Source organism: Cynocephalus volans, chromosome 10 (assembly GCF_027409185.1).
Source record: "Cynocephalus volans isolate mCynVol1 chromosome 10, mCynVol1.pri, whole genome shotgun sequence".
Taxonomy (NCBI): Eukaryota; Metazoa; Chordata; class Mammalia; order Dermoptera; family Cynocephalidae; genus Cynocephalus; species Cynocephalus volans.
In genome coordinates, this window is record NC_084469.1 from 5,429,342 (window position 1) to 5,450,972 (window position 21,631).

At 34.8% G+C, this 21,631-nt stretch overlaps 1 protein-coding gene across 1 annotated transcript in view; it reads left to right on the forward strand.

The window, feature by feature from the left end:
* The window catches only part of FBXL20 (F-box and leucine rich repeat protein 20), a 116,752-nt gene that overhangs the window by 76,534 nt on the left and 18,587 nt on the right, over positions 1-21,631 (forward strand). Inside the window, exons 3-6 of the mRNA XM_063110778.1 lie at positions 1,987-2,041; positions 4,985-5,059; positions 6,491-6,585; positions 7,755-7,823. Coding sequence (XP_062966848.1) covers positions 1,987-2,041; positions 4,985-5,059; positions 6,491-6,585; positions 7,755-7,823 — 294 coding nt within the window. The remainder of the gene's footprint in view (positions 1-1,986; positions 2,042-4,984; positions 5,060-6,490; positions 6,586-7,754; positions 7,824-21,631) is intronic.

Consider the following 21,631-nt stretch of genomic DNA (forward strand, 5'->3'; position numbering starts at 1 on the left):
CCAAGAAGCACATGATTCTTAATATCACTAATTATTAGGGAAATGCAAATCAAAACCATGACAGCATACCAGTTCATACCCATTAGGAAGCCTGTTTAAAAAAAAACAAAACCAAAAAACCAGGAAATAGCAAATGTTGACAATGATGTAGAGAAATTGGAACCCTTGTGTACTGCTGGTGGGAATTTAAAGTGGTGCAACTATTATGGAAAACAGTATAGCAGTTCCTCAGAAAATTAAGCAGAATTATCATATGATTCAACACTTCCACATTTGGGTATATAACCAAAAGAATTGAAAGCAGAGACTCAAACAGGTATTTCTACACCCATGTTCATAGGAGCATAACTCACAACAGCCAAAAGGTAGAGCAACCTGTGTCCATCATTGGGTGTACAAAATATGGTATATACATGCAGTGGAATATCATTCAATGGAAGGAAATTCTGACACATGGCTAAAACGTGAGACATATGCTAAGTGAAATAAGCAAATCACCAAATGACAAATACTGAATGATTCTTATATGAAAAGGACACAATAAGATAAATGCTTATGAGGTGTACCTAGAGCAGTCAAATTCAGGAAAAGTAGAATGGTGGTTTCCAGAGGCTGGGGGAGGGAGAACATGGGAAATTGTTATATAAAGGGTACAGAGTTTCAGTTGGGAAGATGAAAAAAGTTTTGGAGATGAATAGTGGTGATGGTTGCATAGCAGTGTGAATGTACTTGATGCCACAAAACTGTGCACTTAAAATGGTTAAAATGGTAGGTTAATCTACCACAATAATAAGAAAAAAAATTTTTTTTTTTTTAAAGATGACTGATAAGGGGATCTTAACCCTTGACTTGGTGTTGGCAGCACCACACTCATCCACTGAGCTAACCGGCCATCCCTATACAGGATCCGAACCCATGGCCTTGGTGTTACCAGCACCACACTCTCCCGAGTGAGCCACGGGCCGGCCCCATTGAAAAAGTTTTTTAAAAACTGAAAATATTTACAAAATACACACAGTGTTGTCTGATGTAGTTATTAATTCAGCTTTATTCCAGGTTCCAAAATGTGACTGATAACCTCTAATTACTAAACAACAAAATGTTGTTCTTTAAGTTTTTTACACCTAAAGTAACTATGGAATAGAAAATCTAGCCTTCTCTAAACTAATGCTTCCTGCCCTCCATTTTGTAACACTCCAGGTATATCCAATTATCTCAAGGAATGTCATAAAATTCTTAAAGCAAAACTAACTTTAATTTACTTAAATCTTTAAAGCCTGTGCTATATTGTACTTTTTCCCACTTGCAGAAGCTTGCCTTGTCATTCAGATCACAACGACCTTTTAAGAGTGAAGAGGGCTTAAGCATAAGTGGCCCGTTCACTTTATTCCCAGAATTCTCTGACCTATTTGTACGGGTGGTGTATGGTGTGGTTTATCAGGCTTTAGGTTATTGGTCTACTTCAAAGTAAGTATTTACTTAGCCTCTATAAGGCTGAGAAAAATTCTAGGCATTAAATATTTCCTAATATTGATATGGTAAAAGAGTTTTATAATTTACTAAATTAGAATTAAATATATAGAGATTTAACATTTTATACTTGCTATTTTTTAGGTTTTATTAAATTATCCTTTTTCCTTCATAACTGCAAAATTCTTTATACAGATATCCCTCTTCTAGCCTATTCTTTTGCTAGAGGTGGGAAAATTGTTTTAAGAAATTGTATATCATCCTTTGATAAACATAATTAAACTAGTATGCCACTTATTTGTACATTATAAAGTAAAAGATCATTCTCTCACACTGTGTTTTATGTGGCAGTATTATCTTTGTAAATTGCTCAAGCTTTTTATGTTTTTGTTTGAAAGAACTTCTGCCCTTGCGTTTGTGTTTGTGTATATACGTAATCAATTATTTATAGGCTAAAATCAAGAGAAACTATTTTTATCGTACAATAAAGTTTATCTCCCTCTCTTTTCTTTTTAGGATATTTTCTTTTCTGGATGTCGTTACTTTGTGTCGCTGTGCTCAGGTCTCCAGGGTAAGAGTGGTTTACGTGGTTACAGGGCAACTTCCTGACACTGATGATGACAACCTGTGTAACCATTTATTTTAGGTGTTACTTGTATGTTGCTATGTTTCAAAGGATATTATTTCACCCATAGCATATCTGAATCCATGTAACTCTGTGATGGGATTGTACTATATATACTCGCTCTAACTTTTTGTAAGTCTTATTTGTATAATATAAACATAGGAGACATTTTAAATGAAAAAGCATTAAATGTGTGTTTCATTGTTTTTCTAGTTCGCTTTATTCAAACACACACACAAAGCCATATATATATAAAAAGGCTCTCAAGAGTCTTATTTTCATGTTATTTCACCCTTATTCTTTCTTCAAAAGATGGTAGAATTAAAAAAAAAAATTGCAGCGCAAACCAGGCACCTTTCCCAAAGTCAGTTTCTACATTACACTTAATTACCCATTTTTGTCTGTTGCCATTGCTGTGACAAAAATGGTGAAACATTTTAATGTGAAATTGATAGCTCATTTTTGCTTTAATATGTAGTGATTGCTATCTGTTTACAACCAAGTTTGAACATTTTTCATGTTTATTGGCTATTTGTTTCTTATTTGTGAATTTTGTATCCACATCTTCAGTGCACTTTTATTTTAGAGAATGTGCTATCTTCATCTAGACATGTAAGAACTCTATATATTATAGATATTAACCTTTTACCTAAAATAAAAAATAAAAATAAAAAAAAAAAAAAAAAAAAAAAATGGTGAAACATCATAATTCTATTGGTTGCCACCAATATAAAGGATATAATCTCCATTGTGGGGAAATTGCTTTATGAACCATTTCTAATCTCTTTTGTAATACAGATGTATAATAATTAACTTAATAAAATGAATGTGTACCTACAGTCAGCAACTTTTTATAAACCAGACATCAGCTTTTTGTTTGTGTTCATTTGACAAACATTGAGTACCTACTATGGACCAGGTACAGTCCTAGGTGCTGGATATGTGATATGGTTGTATCGTAAAGTATTGTGTTTATCTGTGTAGATGGACCCAAGTGTCCCTTCAAATCACCACCATAATCGTCACCACCACCATGTTAAACAACAAAAAAAGAAAAAACGTAGAAAATTTACCTGTCTTGCTAACTTTAAAGTAATTTATGCTTTCGAAAAGTTATACTAAATCTGTACCAACTATTTTGGAAATAATCAAAATAGTGTATATTTTGAAACAAAGTAGTATTTTGCTGATTTCTTTTGTGATACTTCCTTCCCTGGTACTTTGTGGTCTCTCTAGACATGGCCATTATGCTTTCAAGTGAGTGGGTTTTCCTTTCTGTCTCCATATGAAGCTGAGGTCATCGTTGAGAAAATACCCAGACCAGTGTCTGAACTTGTTTAGTTGTGCACGGTCTCACTCCAGGAATTTTGATTAGAGTGAGTTTTAATTGTTTTCATTTGCAGGTTCCTCTTCCTTCTTAATATGTGTTAACTTCAAAGAAAGGAAGGCACAATGCCAATATTCATTAAATGTGGATAGTTGATAAATTGGTAGTTATCCTTATTGTCCTCTGTACTTGAAGTTTTTTGTTTTGTTTTGTTTTTTAATGCAGACTCCGGAGAGGAATCTGTCATTCCTAATTTTAGACTGAGTTCTGCATGTTTCCTGCTTGCTAGAGAAAGTAGTATAAGGAAGTGAGAAAAATCATACCAAATGAGAGGTATATTTAGCCCAAGAATCTATTAAACATATGATCTTTAAAAGTTTTATCTGTTGCCTCCCATGGCTAGCCATTAAAGAAACCATTGGAAAGATATGAAGCCACAAAACGAAAAGTAACATTGAACTTCTGAGAAAACTTTTCTAGAATGGTAACTGCTTGCTTACATTCATACCCCTGACATCTTTCTTGCTGATTACGTGACATTTACCCTGGGGCTTATGAATATACCCAGAATTTCTTTTTTAAAATTTCAGAGAATGGCTATAATTCATCTATTTAAAATCAATATTGAGGTTTTTTTTAAAAAATTTATTGTAGGAAGAGATAATACTCTAAATTTATAACTCTAGGCAATGTTAAGACTTTTGTTTATACTTTAAATTCAGTAGAAAAAACTTTTACAGCCTTTCTGATTAAAATACAGAATGAACCACAACAAATTCACTCCTATGGAAGTCATTTCTTACCTAATCCTGAACACTGAAAAACTTAAGAAACTTTCTTGCCTCCCTTTAGCTTGTTGAAGAAATGTATGAGAAGGCTTAAATTTTTTACAGTCACCACTGAATCAAATTGAAGGGAAAGATGATCAATTGAAAAACATACCTGGGTGAGCGAATTGGTGATGAGGAAAACATTAAATATAGAGAAATTATACAGAGAAATGATAATGTCTTTTCTAAGCCCCAAATCACCATATAACAGTTTCTCTTTTGTTTCCCCCTGCCCTTCAGGGTCCTCCATATCACAGTTTCAAGTCTACCCAGATGATGCTTATGGATAACATACATATTCAACAGAGCAGTATTCAGAGTACTGTCCCCTTTCTTTGGTTTCACCCTTACTTTGTTCCCAGTTTAGGGACAGAGCAAAGACTTGCTTTTCATCAACTGACCTCTGTTTCATTTTGGGATTAGAAGCTAGAATCATGCCACTTGAAAATACCTTTGGCTGTGATACTTATCACAACCTGCTTTCCCCAGCTTTCATATTTTAAGGTCTTTCCCAGCTGCTAGTTTCTGTACCGTCTCTTATATGAGATAATCTAATTGGAGAATAAGGTATGGATCCAGGAGTAAGGCATATCGTTTGGGAGTTAGTGGTAGGAGCTGAGAGAGTTTTTGGTTCATTTCATTATTAGTTGGTTGAATTGTGAAGTTAAATATTGATGGCTTTTCCCATCTATTTCAGCTTCTGCTCATTCTGTCTCTTTTTCTTCAAAATAGGCCTGGAATGTACTGGCTCTAGATGGCAGTAACTGGCAGCGAATTGACCTCTTTGATTTCCAGAGGGATATTGAGGTATAATTATGTGGTGTGTGGTCCCATTTCTCTTTTTAGTAATTACAGCATGCAACAGCCATATAAATATCGTTTTCCCTGGAGAGAGAAACTATTATTTTCAGTGCATCTGAATTTCACAGGAGCCTCCAAAGTTCTCAAGAGTTTCTTAAGTTTCTGAGAATGAGTCTAATTATTTCACTGAAATAATATAAATTACATATTTAGTATTAATAGGATTAAATAGGACTACGTAGTCCTGAAATAAGACTACAGGTTTTTTGTTTTTGTAGTGGAAATGTGAACCTATGTTTGCTCATTTTAAGGAGGTCACTTTATATTTGTTTATTGAAGAACAAGTACAGTTACAACTTGTTAGGGGCTGGTATTTGCATATATTATTGAGATACGTGTTTTGGTTCTTGGGGAGGCTGCTTACAGTTTTTACGGAGAATGCAGAACAAATCCAAAGTCATTTATTGAATTGTTTTTGCTAGGGGGAGATTTTTTTCCCCCCTCTTCTCACTTCTTTCCCATATTTCATCCTTTTTTTATTTTTTTCTTTTTCCATATTTCATCTCTTAGTATATATAGCCTATTATCTCTAAAATGGAGAACCATAATGGATTAAGCTTAAATTATTTTAACATGAATTTGAACTCTGTGGTTCTTAGTTTTCTCATTAAGAGAGTGGAAATAATAGCTTTTTCATAGTGTTATAAGGATTAAAAGAGAATCTTTTTTTTTAAAGTTCCAATGGAAATAAATTGTCTTGAGGGATGATGTAAGAAATTTTTTAAAACTTCGCATGATCTTTCCATTATCTTCAGATAGTACTTCTAAAATAATACACACAGACATCATACTGGGCTTTTATTTTTCACCATTCTCTAATCTTCATGGATGTAAATATTTAAAACAGCACATCCCATAAAATTATTCACAGGCTTTTGTTAAATGTTCGTTGAGTCCCTGCTATATGCCGAGTTCTATAGTAAACAGTTTGGAAAGGATACAAAAATAAAGACAGTTATTGTCCTAAAGTAGCTGTGGTTTAACGCAGGTGGGCAGTATACATGTCTGTAGTGCCTTAAGAGAACTAAAGGCACTATTTCCTCAAATACAGAATATCTCACAAATTGAACAAAATAAATAAGAATATAGAGTTTAGGCGTGTTTCAAGTAGATGGGTTAATCAGGAAACTTTCTCAGAGTAAGTTAGTTGAAATTTTCCTGTTTAATTAGGTCTTTATTTTTTTAAAAATTTTATCATCATACAATGTTAACTAGGTCTCCAAACCAAGTAGAAGCATTTCTCCTTGTTTATAAATAGTTAAAAATTCCCCATACCAGCTAGCCATCCCCCCCAAAAAAATTATTAAAAATAAGGGTGTGTTCTTTTCAAAAGCAGTGAGATAGGTTATCTTTTTGTTTACTTGTCTCTTTTTACAGGGCCGGGTAGTAGAGAATATTTCAAAACGATGTGGGGGTTTTTTACGAAAGTTAAGTCTTCGTGGGTGTCTTGGAGTAGGAGACAATGCATTAAGGTAAAAACATAACTGTTGATTAATGAGCTTTCTTGGTTGAAGTAGAGAACAGCACCATCTCACCCAGAAAAGGCTGAAAATAGTTTTTAAATTTCTAAACTATTAAAAATTCAAACACCACATACATTGCTTATAATACAAAAATATCTAGTAATAGGAAGTGTGATTTCATGAATAAACAAGAATAAATACTCTCAAAAAAGCCAAATGCTCCATCATAAACAGTCCTTTTGGAGCTTTGAGTAAGTTTTTTTGTTTCTTAAACTTTTGTTTAATCAAAAATAAGATATCAACAACTTTGGTTAACACAAAGATTAGTGTTTAAGAGTTTGTGGATTTAAAAAAAACTTTATGGTTGAAAACTTATTTATTTATCATTGTGAACTGATTTGTATCATTCTGAAATGTTCTTATTCACTACACTTCTGACACCAAATGTGTGGGTTTTTTCCTCCACCCAATGACCTGTTATTCTGTGGACACCAGCTGGTTTTTCTACATTCAGTTCACTTCTGACACTACCCAGAGTTACCTCAGATCCCACATGTTAAGGGTTCAGTCCTGCAAGACTGCCCCTACTTCAGATGCCAGGTGCAAGTCCCATGTTGCCACGGACTTTTGATCAATGGGCTATAAAACAGGGGTTCCCATGACCCCATCCTCAGATTTGTTGATTTGCTAGAATAGGTCACGGAACTCAGAAAAGTGCTCCAGTTACTATTACTTACTATTAAAGGATATTATAAAGGATACAAATGAACAGCCAGATGAAGGGGTACGTAGGGCAAGGTCTAAAGGTATCCCAAGCACAGGAGCTTCTGTCCTTGTGGAGTTGGGGTGTGCCACCCTCTCAGCAAATGGTTGCATTCATTAGCACTGAAGCTCTGTGATCCCTGTCATTTAAGGGTTTTTATGGAGGTTCCATCTGTCATGATTGAAGACCAAATATCATAACAAAAGATACTCCCATCACTTCATCACTGAGAGGATTAAAAGGGTTTTAGGAGCTCTGTGCCAGAAGCCAGGGATGAAAACTAAATACATATTTTTTATTACATCACAATGTCACAGTTACCAACAACCAATATTACCGATAATCATTTTATTTTTTAATGCCTGGAATTGTGCTCATTTCGTTTGAAACCTTTTACTTTATTTTTTTCCTAAAGGACATTTGCACAAAACTGTAGGAACATTGAAGTGCTGAACCTAAATGGGTGTACAAAAACTACAGATGCGTAAGTACCATATGTTTTAGAAGGGTAAGTCATAGCCCCTTATATCTGGCTTGCTTTATTTATTTATTTTTGGTGCCTGGCCAGCTCAAGGATCAGAATCCTTGCCCTTGGTGTTACAACACTCCACTGTAACCAACTGAGCTGACCAGCCAGCCCCTACGTCTGGCTGTAAATGGAAGATACTAAATATATTTAACAAATTTCATTTTGGTTATATGGAGGAGAGATATTTTTAAAGTAAAGGAGAAAGCAATATGAAAGTAGAAATGGAATAAGAAACTTATTTTGAAATCCTGTCTTTGATATTTAAAGTGAAACTTCTAAATATTGTGGTCAATACAGTAGAGATACCAATAATATAGATTACTAAGATTATTTATATTTCAAGAAGATACTAATAGCTACCATTCAAAAGCCACAGTAAACAGACGGTTTTATAAAAAGAGTAAAATCTTACTGTAGGACTAAACAGCTTATGATAATAAATACCAAAAGCAGTTATTAAGTGAAAATGACATATTAAATGTGTTGTGTCTGTGTTGGTCACAAAATAAATTAAACATAATTCTTCATCTGTGAGGCTTACAGTCACAGACATTAGACAGAAGGTAGACGTAAAAAAACTCAACCTAAAGGTACACATCAGCAATAACATGTATCAAATGACATTTATTTATTTATTTATTTATTTATTTATTATAAATAAATATATTTTGTGTGTGTGTGTGTGTGTGTGTGTGTGGTGTGTGTGTGTGTGTGTGTGTGTGTGTATATATATATTATATATATAAAAATAAAGATGACCGGTAACGGGATCTTAACCCTTGACTTGGTGTTGTCAGCACCACGCTCAACCAGTGAGCTAACCGGCCATCCCTATATAGGGATCCGAACCCGTGGCCTTGGTGTTATCAGCACCGCACTCTACTGAGTGAGCCACGGGCCAGCCCCTCAAATGACATTTAACTATTATGTAGGGAAATTGTTGCCTATTATGAGGTGAAGCAAAGCCATTAAAGAAGTATGTTTACAGAGGGAGGGACCAGGGTTATTCAAGGAGTTCTGGTTTAAAAAGACCTCATGAAAAAGATGGGATTTTTGGAATTACTTGAGTGAAGGAAAATAGAAGTCACTTCAAGCACAGGTGTACATTGTTTGTTTAATTCCCTTCTTTGAGGTTACAACACTGTTAACTTTTAATATAAGAAAATGTCTGAAATATAAGGATTGTCATTGTTAATTAATTCTACTAAGTATTATTCCTATGGATTGACTTGAAAACCTTTCATATGAGAGAGAGCTATACTAAGCCCTTCCCCACTGTTACTTTATACTAGTAGCCCTATGTATAAATTAGATGAATTGCCATTTAATTTTTTGTTTCCTTTGAATATGTAGTTTTATGGAGATTAAGAATTTGAACACTTGTCATCTAGAAAAGTGACATATAATTTACACTTTATTCTAGGAATCTGTCTTACCCTAAAGATACATTGGCAGAGATATGTATGTACAAGGCTATTAATTTTTACTGTTTATAATAACAAATACTGCCATATTTGTAATAGTTTATTTATTTATTTTTTTGGCAGCTGGCTGGTTCAGAGATCCTCCCCTTGACCCTGGTGTGACCAACACCACACTGTAACCAACTGGGCTAACTGGCCAACCTGCATTATTTGTAATAGTAAAAACAGAAAACCACCCAATATCTATCAGTAGAGAATTGGTTAATTAAAAGTGTCGTCCTAGGGCTGGGTCTGGAGCTCACAGACCCTTCAAGCCTGTTGTCCAGCTTGGGTCACAAACCCTTCAAATGCAGGTGTATGAGCTAGGTAACTGGCAAAAAGATCCCTGAAGCCCTAGTTTGGAGAGCATGGCCCCACCAGGTGAACGCCCGAGGCAGTAAAAACGCCGGCCAAGTGGCAACCCCGTGCATGCACACTAACTGCACCAAATGCACCGCACCATGCCCAACCAGACCTAAGGCGAGGGGGCATGATTAAACTATTCTGTTTTCTCAATGTGAAAGTGATGAGGAAAACCTCTGTATGGAACTCTGGATTGGGGCTGGCCGGTTAGTTCACGGGAGAGCATGGTGCCAATAACACCAAGGTCAAGGGTTCAGATCCTTGTATCGGCCAGCCACACAAAAAAAATTAAATTAAATAAAAAGGCATTCCAATAGTACGCTGAACTGATCTCCAAGACATATTGTTAAATGAGGAAAGCAAACTGCAGAGGAGTTTGTGTAATATGATACCTTTTGTCGGGCCTGAAGACTTAATACAAATATATATTCATATTTACGTTTCTTTAAAAATGGAAATGTCAATCAAAAACTAATTTAAATGGTTACTTATGGGAAGGAGAGAAGACACGGAGGGACAGGGCTGAAAGGAAGAACTCTGAAGTATCTCGTTTAATAGTTTTACTTTAATAGCCATGTGAATGTTTTACATGATTAAAACACAAAAAGAAATCAAAGCGGTCCCTAAAAATTGAAAACAAAATAAAACATATGAACCCAAGTTGTATTATATTTCACGTTAGAGCTGTCACCACACAGAAATTACTTCTACTGACTTTTGTTTTCTTATGAAAATTTTAAACATATATAGAAGTATACATGTACAAAATAGTAAAATGAACCCATCAGCCAGCTTCAACTACTATCAATTTATAGCCAGTTTTGTTTTATCTATAACCCCACTCACTTACCCCTCTCATTTTATCTTCCTAGACATCATATTATTTAATCTGTAAATTTTTTAGTAGTCACTTATAGATAAAGGCTTTTTGTGTAAGTGCATTAACTTTATCATTCCTCTAAAAACTTAATAATAATATCTTCAAATCATCAAATATCCAGTTGTCAGTCCATCTGTTCTAGTGACTTTATTTTTATTTTCTATTTTCTATTTTTTATTTTTTAAAAAGATGACCGGTAAGGGGATCTTAACCCTTGGCTTGGTGTTGTCAGCACCACTCTCAGCCAGTGAGCTAACCGGCCATCCCTATATAGGATCCAAACCCGTGGCCTTGGTGTTATCAGCACCGCACTCTCCCGAGTGAGCCACAGGTCGGCCCCGTTCTAGTGACTTTAAAAACACAATATTTTAAACATAGCGTAAAAGAAAAAAGATAAAAATTTTAAAAAACAAATAAGGAGACCTGTGTCTGACAATAACAGTAACTGCCTTACAGCCATAAGCAACTAGAAAACCGGACAAAACATAGAAAACAACCAGTTTACGATATTGGACAAAATGCAGCACAGAAGTGGGAAACAAATGAAGTGAGGCGTTATGATTACTCTGATTTTTGGCTTTGAGGCATTTTTCGAACAGTGTCGCAAAGAGAGGGAGCTCAAGCAGAGCACAAATTTCCTGCTGATTTGAAGAGAAAGAGACCAGAGTTCAGGGAGATGAAAGTAGCTGGAATTTGTGGCTGGCCAGGAGAGAGCTACTCAAAAAAAGACTACAGAAATCTATTTAGATTTGGCTGAATAGTAAACTGTATGTGCACAGGTTGGGACCCCACAAATCTGAGCAAAGAACATCCAAAGAGGAAAGAACAATTACTGGGAACTATAAACTGAAGCACTGCCAGAGCTTAATAAAGCTGGGTGAAGTTTCAACCACCCAAAGTGGAGAAAACTCAATGAACACCCATATTCAGTAGACTCCAGAAAGGTCACACCTATACCTGCTCTAAGAAAGGTTTGAAAAACAAACAAAACAAAAACTTCAAAAGAAATCTAATTGATCTACAGCTAACTTAACTGCTTGACAAAACAAGACAACATTCTTTAAAGAAAGACAACAAAATCCAGACACCTAACAATGTAGCATACAGAATATCCAACATTCAATCAAAAATTACATGACATGCAAAGAAGCAGGAAAATGTTACCCAGAACAAGAAGAAAAACCAGTGAATGAACAGAAACAGACTCAGAAATGACTGATTATAGAATTGACCAATAAAGAATTTAAAAACAATTACTAATATGCTCAAGAATTTAAAAGAAAATTTAATTGAGGACATTAAAAGGATGGGAAAAGATATACTGTTACTAACAACAGGAAAGTTGGAGTGCATACTAATATCAGATGAAGTAAACTTTAGGAAAAAAATATAGATGACAAAAGGTATTAAATAGTACCCTCCTCTTTTAATAATTGATAAAACAAATAGACCAAAAAGCAGTAAAACTGTAGAAGACTTGACCGACACTATCAACAAACTTGAAGTTATTGACATAGATTGCTACATCAGAAAGCACCAGATAAACATTTTTTTCAAGTACACTTGGAATGTTCAGTAAGACGCCAAATAATGGGCCATAAAACAAATTTTAATAAATTTAGAAGGATTAAAATCATATTGAGTGTGTTCTATGGCCTCAACAGAATTAAAGTAGAAATCAATAAACAGATATCCGGAAAATGAGAAAATTAAATGACACATTTCTGAATAACCATGGGTCAAGGAATAAATTTCAAAGAAAGTTAGAAAATAAGTTTCACTGAGTGAAAACAACATTTGAAATTTATGAACTGCAGCTAAGGTAGTGCTTAGAGTAAAATGTATACCTTTATATGCTTACATTAGCAAAGAAAGGTTTAAAATCAAGGATGTAATCTTCCATTGAGAAAGCAAGAAAAAGAGAAGTCAGTCAGTCTTAGAAGAGGCTGGCCAGTTAGCTCAGTTGATTAAAGCATGGTGTCATAACACCAAGGTCAAGGGTTGGGATCCCTGTACTGGCCAGCCGCCAAATAAATGAACAAAACTAAGTAGAAGGAAGGAAATCATAAAGGTGATAACGGAAGTCGATGCTATAAAAATAATAGGCATAGAATAGAGAAAATCTGTGAACCAATAGCTGGTTCTTTGAAATAAAATCCATAAGTTTGGTCATCCTCTGTCTAGACTGAAAAAAGAGATAGCACTACAGATTCTACACATATTTAAAGAATTATAAGGAACCATTATGAGCAAATTGCCAAAACTGATGATTAGAAATAGAAAATATGAATAGTCTTATATCTCTGAAAAGTTTGAATTGATATCAAAATCCTTCCCACACAAAAAAAGAAAAGAAAACATTCTCCAGGCTTAGATAGCATCAGTATTGAATTCTGTCATTTAAGAAATAATATGAATTTTTTAAAAAATATAGAGGAGCATGGCAAACTTTTCTAAATCATTTTATGAGGCCATCTGATACCAAAACCAGACAGCATTACAAGAAAAGGAAACTACAGACCATATCCTTCACAGACATGCAAAAATCCTTAACAAGATACTATCAAACTGAATCTCACAATATATGAAAAGGATAATAAATTGTAACGAATTTGGGTTTATCCCAGAAATTATTTTAACATTCAAAATGTCAGTGTAATCCAACTTAATAACAGATCAAAGAAGGAAAATATATAATCATCTCAATAGGTGCAGAAAAAACATTTCACAAAATTGAACATCCATTATGATAAAATTTCTAAAGAAATTAGGAGAAGGTAACTTCTTCAACCTAATCAATTACATATGTGAAAAACCTCTTGCCAATAATTATATTTAATGATTAAAGACTACTTTATTCCCTAAGATTAGAAAAAAATACATCTATTCAACATTGTACTGGATGTCCTACCTAATGCAATAAGAGAAGGGGAAAAAAAGCATTCAGATTGGAAAAAAATAAATAAATGGCATGATAATGTTCATAGGAAATCCCAAGGAATCTATTTAAAAACAACTAGACCTATTGAGTTCTATCACAGTAATGAGAAACATGACCAGTGTGCATAAAGAAGACTTAAGTAACTGGAGGAATATTCCATGTTTGTAGATTTTAAAAGTCAGTACTGTTAAGATGCCTGTTCTTCCTAAATTGTTCTGTAGATTCAACAGAATCCCAATTAAAATCCCAGTAGATTTTTTGTTGAAATTGAAAGGCTAATTCTAAAATTCATGTGGAAGTGCAGGGGACCTACAAAACCAAATCAGTTTTGATACAGAATGAAGTTGGGGGACATATACTACCTGATTTCAAGGCATATTATAAAGGAACAGTCATCAGGACAGTGTGGTAGTGATATAGACATATTGGTCAATGGACTAAAATAAAGTGCCTAGAAAGCAACTCACATATATTATCATTGGAATTTTAACAAAAGTACCAAGGTAATTCAGTGGGACAGTGTTCATCTTTTCAGGAAATGGTGCTGGAAAAATTAGAATTCATATGAAAAAAATTTTAATCTAGATTCTTATATGGAAAAAGTTTTTTCTTTTTTTCTTCTAATATATGCAAAAATTAACTCAAAATGGATTATAGACCTACACATAAAAGCTAAAACTATGAAACTTCTATAAGGAGACTTAAGAAAAAAACTTCAAATTTGGGATAGGCAGAAATTTCTTTTCACAAAAAAAGGCATTGGCCATAAAAAATTTTTTTGGTAAATTGGACTGAAATCAAAATTTTAAATTTCTGTTCTTTGATAGGCACCCTTAAATTGATAAGAGAAAAGAATCACAGTTACAGCAGCTTTATTCATTATAGCACAGAACTGGGAATAACCAAATGACCAATAGCAGCAGAATATATAACAAATTGTGTTACATTCATGTAATGTAATACTACTTGGGGGAAAAAGAAGAAAATATGCAGTAACATGGGTGAATCTCAAAAACATTATGCTGAGTGAAAGAGGCCAGTTACAAAAGAATATATACTTATTCCATTTATATCAAATTCTGTTAACAGGAGAAGTATAGTAATAAGAAAGCAGATCAGTGGTGGCCTGGGGCAGAGGGTCGGGGAGAGTTGAGTGTAGAGGAGTGTGGCACTGGGGAGATTTTGAGGGGTTTTGAAAACGTTCTATATTTTGACTGGGGTGATAGTTATACAGGGGTATACACTTGTTAAAACTCATTGAATTATACACTTAAAATGGGTACATTGTATTGTATATAAAATATACCTCAAATAAAGCTAGTTTTAAAAGAATACACATTGTGTTCCAGTTACTTATGGCTACCCCTAAACTTAGGGGCTTAAAAGAACAACAGTCAGTGGAGGATTTCCAGCATGTTGGAATAAGGATGTCAGCAAATTCTCTCATAAAAAGCAACTATAACGGTAGACAAAACTGTCAAAAACAGCTATTTCAGAGCTCTGAAAATCAACCAGAGATATGCAACAAACTGAGAAGTGTTTATTCATGAAAGCTACTGAATTCTGGGTAAGAACAGTGTAAGTCTGTGACATTCTTGCCTGAGGCTGCTCCCACCCACCCGCCACCGAGCTCTGTCTGAGTAGTTCACCAGAGTATGGCAGGCTATGAAAACAATCACCTTTGGGCTGCTGCCAGAGCAGGCTCACTTGATTTGAAGCATAGTCAGTTAAAGTGACAATAAGGAAGGCCAGTGGCTCAGTTAGCCTGTGGTTGTAATCCAGCGAAGCCCAGGATTTAATGGAGTCTCCAAGACATGACAGCATGGGAGCTTTATAAACCACATATCCTGTGTTGACTAGAGGCTGTACTCATGAACAGCAGAGATTATAATAGACCCAAGCTAACCACATATTCCTGGCAATGGGATTTTCATGCATGTACACAGACACAAAAGCCTGGCAAAAAAGTAAAACCTAAGGCAGACTTGGAAAAAGCCTGAATTTGGGGGGTGGGAGGTGGGGAGGGGGGTGCAGCTGGCTGGTAACAGGGATCGAACGCTGGATCTTGGTGTTATCAACACCATGCTGTAACCAGCTGAGCTAACCGGCCAGCTATGAACTTTGAATGTCATTTCCAGTCCACATACAGAATCATCAGCATAGATATAAGCCTTACTTACTTAGGCTGACTCCTAGGAAGCTAGTCTTAAAAAAAAGAAAAAATACTGAGCGCATACTCACACATTGTGGGAAAGACAGATTTTGGTCTAGGCAATTATTAAACAAATAACAAAATAATGAAGCTCAGGTGAAAAATAGAATCCAAAGTTGCTATAATATACTACCTGAAATATTCGGTTTTCAATAAAACGTGATGAGACATGGAAAGAAACAGGAAAGTATGACCTATACCGAGGAAAAAGTACAATGAATAAAAACTGTCTCTGAGGAAGGAGATGGTATATGGTAGACTTTGTAGACAAAAATTTCAAAGCAACTACTATAAGTGTGTTCAAAGAACTAAAGGAAACCAGATTTTTTTTTTAAAGTAAAGGAAAGTATGATGATAATGACTTGTTAAATAGAGAATATCAGTAAAGGCATAGAAACTTAAAAAAATAAAGCCAAAAAGAAATTCTGGAGTTAGAAATACAAGAATTGAGAAATTCACTAGTCTACAGCCATACCACCCTGAGTGTGCTCGATCTTGTCTGATCTTAGAAACTAAGCAGGGTCAGACCTGCTTAGTACTTGGATAGGAGACCTGGGAATACCGGGTACTATACGATTGAAAAAGAAAAATTCACTAGCAGTTTCAGTAGCAGATTAGAGATAGCAGAACAGATAATCAATAAGTTTGAAGATAGATCCATAGAAATTACCCAGTTTGAAGAATAGAGCAATCGAAGATTAAAGAAAAATGGACAGAGCCTCAGAACCTTATGGGACAACATCAAGAGTGCCAGTATACCTGTAATGGAATATTGTAGAGAAGAGAAATAGAGAAGCAGAAAAAAAATTGAGGAAATAATGGCTGAAAACTAGCCAAATTTGGTGAAAAACATTACATATCTAACAAGCTCAATGAATTCCTAGTAGGATAAACACAAATAGATCCACACCTAGATATATCAGAGCCAAGCTGTTGAAAACTAGGAACAAAGAGAAAACTTTGAAAGCTACTAGAGGAAAACAACTCATTATGTACAAGAGAGGGACATATGATTAATAGATGACCTGTCAGAAATATTGGAGACTGAAGGCAGTGGTATGGCACGTTCAAAGTGCTGAAAGAAGAAAAACAAGGATTTTATATCTAGCAAAAAGTAGTCTTCAAAATTGAAGGTAAAGATATTCCCAGATAAACAGAAACAGAGAGATTTGTTGCTAGCAAACACGCCTTGCAAGATGTGCTAAAAGCAGTCCTTCAAGGTGAAAGGAAATAAATACCAAATGGTAACTTGGATCCACAGGAATTGGTAAATGAAGAGCACCAGAAATGGTAAGTATGTGGATAAATCTAAAAGTCTTTATAATTTTATTATGTTCTCATCTTTAAAAGATACAAAATTGTATAAAGCAATAATTACAACACAGTATTGTTGGTTTTATAATGTAGAAATAATATATATAAGTATATTTGAAATAATATATAAAATATATAGAAATAATATATAAAATATATTTGAATATGTGAAAACAACACAAAGGAAGGAGGCAAGGGTGACATTGGAGCAGTTTCTGTGTTTTATGAGAATTGTTATTATTCTGAAAGAGATTGTGATAAATTAAGATACATTATGTAATCTGTGAGCAACCTGTAAGAAAATAACTCAGAAAAATAGTAAATAATCAACAGTGAGACTGAGACGGAACACTTCACACAAGAAAGCAGTAAAGAAGAAACAACAAAAAAGGCATGAAACAAGTTTAAAACTCATAGGAAAATGGAAGGCAAAATTCAACTATATCAATAATTCTATTAGATGTGGACAGACTGACCAGTTCCCCCAAAAGACAGATTGTCAGCATAGGTAAAAAAGCAAGACTCAATATATACTGTCCGTAAGAGATGGACTTTAGATTCAGCACAAATAGTTTGAAAGTAAAAGGATGCCCTCTGTGCAAACAGAACACTCCACCCAGCAACTACAGGATGGACATTCTTTTCCAGCACACTTGGAACATTTCCCAAAATAGACCATAGGTTGGACCACTAAACAAGCCTTAATAAAATTAAACATGCAAAGTATGTTTCCTGACTTAAGCTAAAATTGAACTAGAGATTCACAGCAGAAAAAATCTGGGAAAACCCCAAGTTTTTGGAAATAAAGCAGCACACTTCTAAGTAATCTACGGGTTAAAGACAAAAATCACAAGGGAAATTTTCAAAATATTTTGGAATGAAAATGAAAAGCTATAAGAATATATGGGATGTAGCTAAAGCAGTGAGATAGCTCTGAAAGCATACATCAAAAAAAGGAAGATCTCGAATCAATACCATAACCTTCAACATTAAGAAAGTAGGAAAAGCTTTGGATCCCTGTACTGGCCAACTGCAAGAAAAAAAGAAATTAGGAAAGGAAGAGCAAACTAATCCCAAATAAGGAGATTAGAGTAGATTAGTGAAACAGGAAAACAATAATAAAGTCAGTGAACCCAAAAGCTGTTGTTTTTTAGTTAACAAAATTGGCAAACCTAGACTGATTAAGTAAAAAGGAAGAGGACACAGATTACCAAAATCAGGAATGAAGGTGATGTCTAAACACTTTATCCAAACGACAGAGATTAAAAGGATTATAACAAGGTATCATGAATAACTTTATGTTAACAGATTAGACAATAGGTGAAATGCACAAATTCCTGGGAAGCATAAATGACCAAAACTGGTTCAAGAAAAATAGACATATAACAAGTAAATTCAGTGAGTAATTTCAGATTGTCACCCACACACAAAAAAGCCCAGGCCCAGATGGCCTCACTGGTGAATTTTATTAAATATTTAAAGAAGGAATAATACCAATCCTCAACAAACTCATTCAGAAGATAGAGTAGGAAACACGTTCTCTGAGACCAGAGTTACCGAGCTAAAGACATCAAAATAAAAGGAAATCTGCAGATAAATATCTCTCAGGAACAGAAATTCAAAAATAAAAATTTAGTAAACTGAATTCAGCAACACAAGAAAAGATTTTAGATCATAACCATAGGGGATTTATCCCAGAAATATGTTTGGTTTAAAATCTGAAAATCAATTGATGTAATATGCCATAAATGGTAGAATAAAGCAAGGTTCAGTAAAGTTTTTAAAAATAGGGTCAGATAAATAGATATTTTAGGCTTCTTGGCTCATACATTCTGTTGCAACTACTGGACCCTACCAGTGTTGAGTACAGACATAAAAGTAGTCACAGACAATACATAAACAAGTAAACATGAATGTGTTCCAATAAAACTTACTTTCTGGGTGCTGAGATTTGAATTTCATATAATGTTTGTGTGTTACACAATAGTATCTTCTTTTGATTTTTCTTTCAATCATTTAAAAATCTGAAAACCGTTCTTTGTGGGCCATATAGAAACAGGCAGCAGGCAATATTTGGCCCATGAGCCGTAGTTTGCTGACCTCTGGAATAAAGGACAAAAACCACATGATCATCTCATTGTGATAGGCAGCCTCCAAAATGGTCCCCAAATAATCCCTCCCCCCTTGTGGTATTCACATCCTTGTGTAATCCTTTCCCCTTGAGAGTTCACTTCACCTAGTGACTCATTTCTAACAATTGAATACTGCAAAAGATATTAGATGTCATTTTTGAGATTAGGTTACACAAAGACTTCTATCCTGCTCTGCTTTTTCTGTGGGCTCTGGCTGTCAGGGAAGCATGCTGCTCTGTTGTGAGTACCTCTGTGGAGAGGTCCACATGGCAAGGAGCTAATATCTCTAGTCAGTAACCAGCAGGGACCTGAAAGCTACCTAAAGCCTCGTGAGTGAGCTTACAATTAGATCTTCTGAGGTCTGCCAACAACTATCTAAGTGAGCTTGGAAAGGGATTTAAACCAAGTTAAGTTTTGAGATGATTGCATACCTGGCGAATACTTTTATTTTTTTAAGGTTGGCAGCAGTTTATGAGTTTGTAGCTCAGGAGAAAGAACTATTTGGCATCGAGACAGAGGCTTGAGTGTCGTCTATGATAACTTGAGCAATGGGAATATACAAATAATGCAAAGGGATATAAAGTAAGAGGAAATGCAGACTGAAGAAGGAACTCTGGGGCTGGCTGGTTAGCTCAGTTGGTTAGAGCACAGCATGGCCATTACCTTGATTGAAGTCTTGTCAGAGACCCTGTGTCAGTGGTACCCTGCTCAGCTCTCTGTATTCCTAACCCATAAAAACTGTGAGATAGTACATATTTGTTGTTTTAAGCTGATCAGTTTTGGGGTGATTTGTTATGTAAATAACAGACAAATAAAATAGGTAATTATTGCATTCCTAGAAATAGAAAAGGCACGTGACAGGGGGCTAGTCAGTTAGCTCAGTTGGTTAGAGCACAGTGTTGTAACACCAAGGTTGAGGGTCAAGATCCCATTACCAGCCAGCTGTCCAAAAAAAGAAAAAGCACATGACAAAGTCTAACACCCATTCATGATAAAAGCAATTAGAAGGGAATTTAGTCAACATGATCAAAGGTATTTATGAAAACTTACTGCTGACATCATACTTGATGGTAAAAGACTTTCCCCCTAAGGTCAGGCACAAGGAAAGGATGTTCACTCTCTTTACTTCTATTCAACATTGTATTGGAGGGTCTAGCCAGTGCAATAAGCTTTTTTTTTGTTAACTTTAGTTCATCAATATACAATGTAGTTGATTTCCGTGTCCCTTTACCAATTCCTCCTTTTCCTCCCTCCCTCTCCCCCCTCTCCCCACAATAAGTTTTTATTTTTTTTTTAAAGCATACAGATAGAAAAGAATGAAGTAAAACTGTCTTTATTTGCAAATAACATAATTCCATATGTAGAAAATACTAAGGAAACCACAAAAAAACTACTGGGGTTGTTTTTTTTTTTTTTTTTTAATGTCTTTGGATATGCACTTTATTTATTTATTTATTTATTTACTTATTTTTGGTGGCTGGTTAGTGTGGGGATTCTAACCTGCGACCTTGGTGTTATAAGGCTGTGTTCTAAACAACTGAGCTAACTGGACAGCCCCCACTACTAGAATTTATAAACAAGTTTAACAAGCTCCCGGATACACAATTGATATACAAAAATTAATTGTATTCCTATACATAAGCAGCACACAGTCCAAAAATAAAATTAAGAAAAGAATTTTACCAGCCAGCCACAAAAAAGAAAAAAAAGAAAACAATTCTATTCATAATATTAGAATAAAATATTTGTAAATAAATCTAATAAAAGTAATACAAGATTTCTACACTGAAAACCACAGAACATTACTGAAATAAATTAAAGATGTAAAGTGGAGAGATAGTTCATGTTCATGCATTGGAATACTTGATGTTGTCAAGATGTCAGTTCTCTCCAGATTAGTTTATAGATTCATGGCCAGTTAGCTCAGTTGGTTAGAGCATGGTGCTGATAACACCAAGGTTCAGGGTTTGATCCCTCTACTGGCCAGCAAAGGAGTGTGTGAGTGAGTGAGTGAGTGAGTGAGTGAGAGAGAGAGAGAGAGAGAGAGTGTGTGTGTGTGTGTGTGTGTGTGTGTGTGTGTGTGTGTGTGTGTGTGTGTGTGTGTGTGTGTGTGTGTGTAGATTAAATGCAATTCCTATCAAAATCTCAGATTTTTTTTTTTTTTTAAGAAACTGACAGGCTGATCCTAAAATTTACATGCGAGTGCAATAGCCATGCAGTTTTGAAAAAAATGAAGAACAATGTTGAAGGAGTTATGATACCCAATTTAAATCTTGTTATAAAGCGATAGTAATCAAGACAATGTATACTGTTGAAAAGGATAGATATATAGGTCAATGGAATAGAATTGAGAAAACAGAAATAAACTCTTATATTTACAGTCAACTCATTTTGACAAGTAACCACAATAATTCTATGGCAAAAGGATAAGGATGGTCTTTTTCAACAAATGATGCTA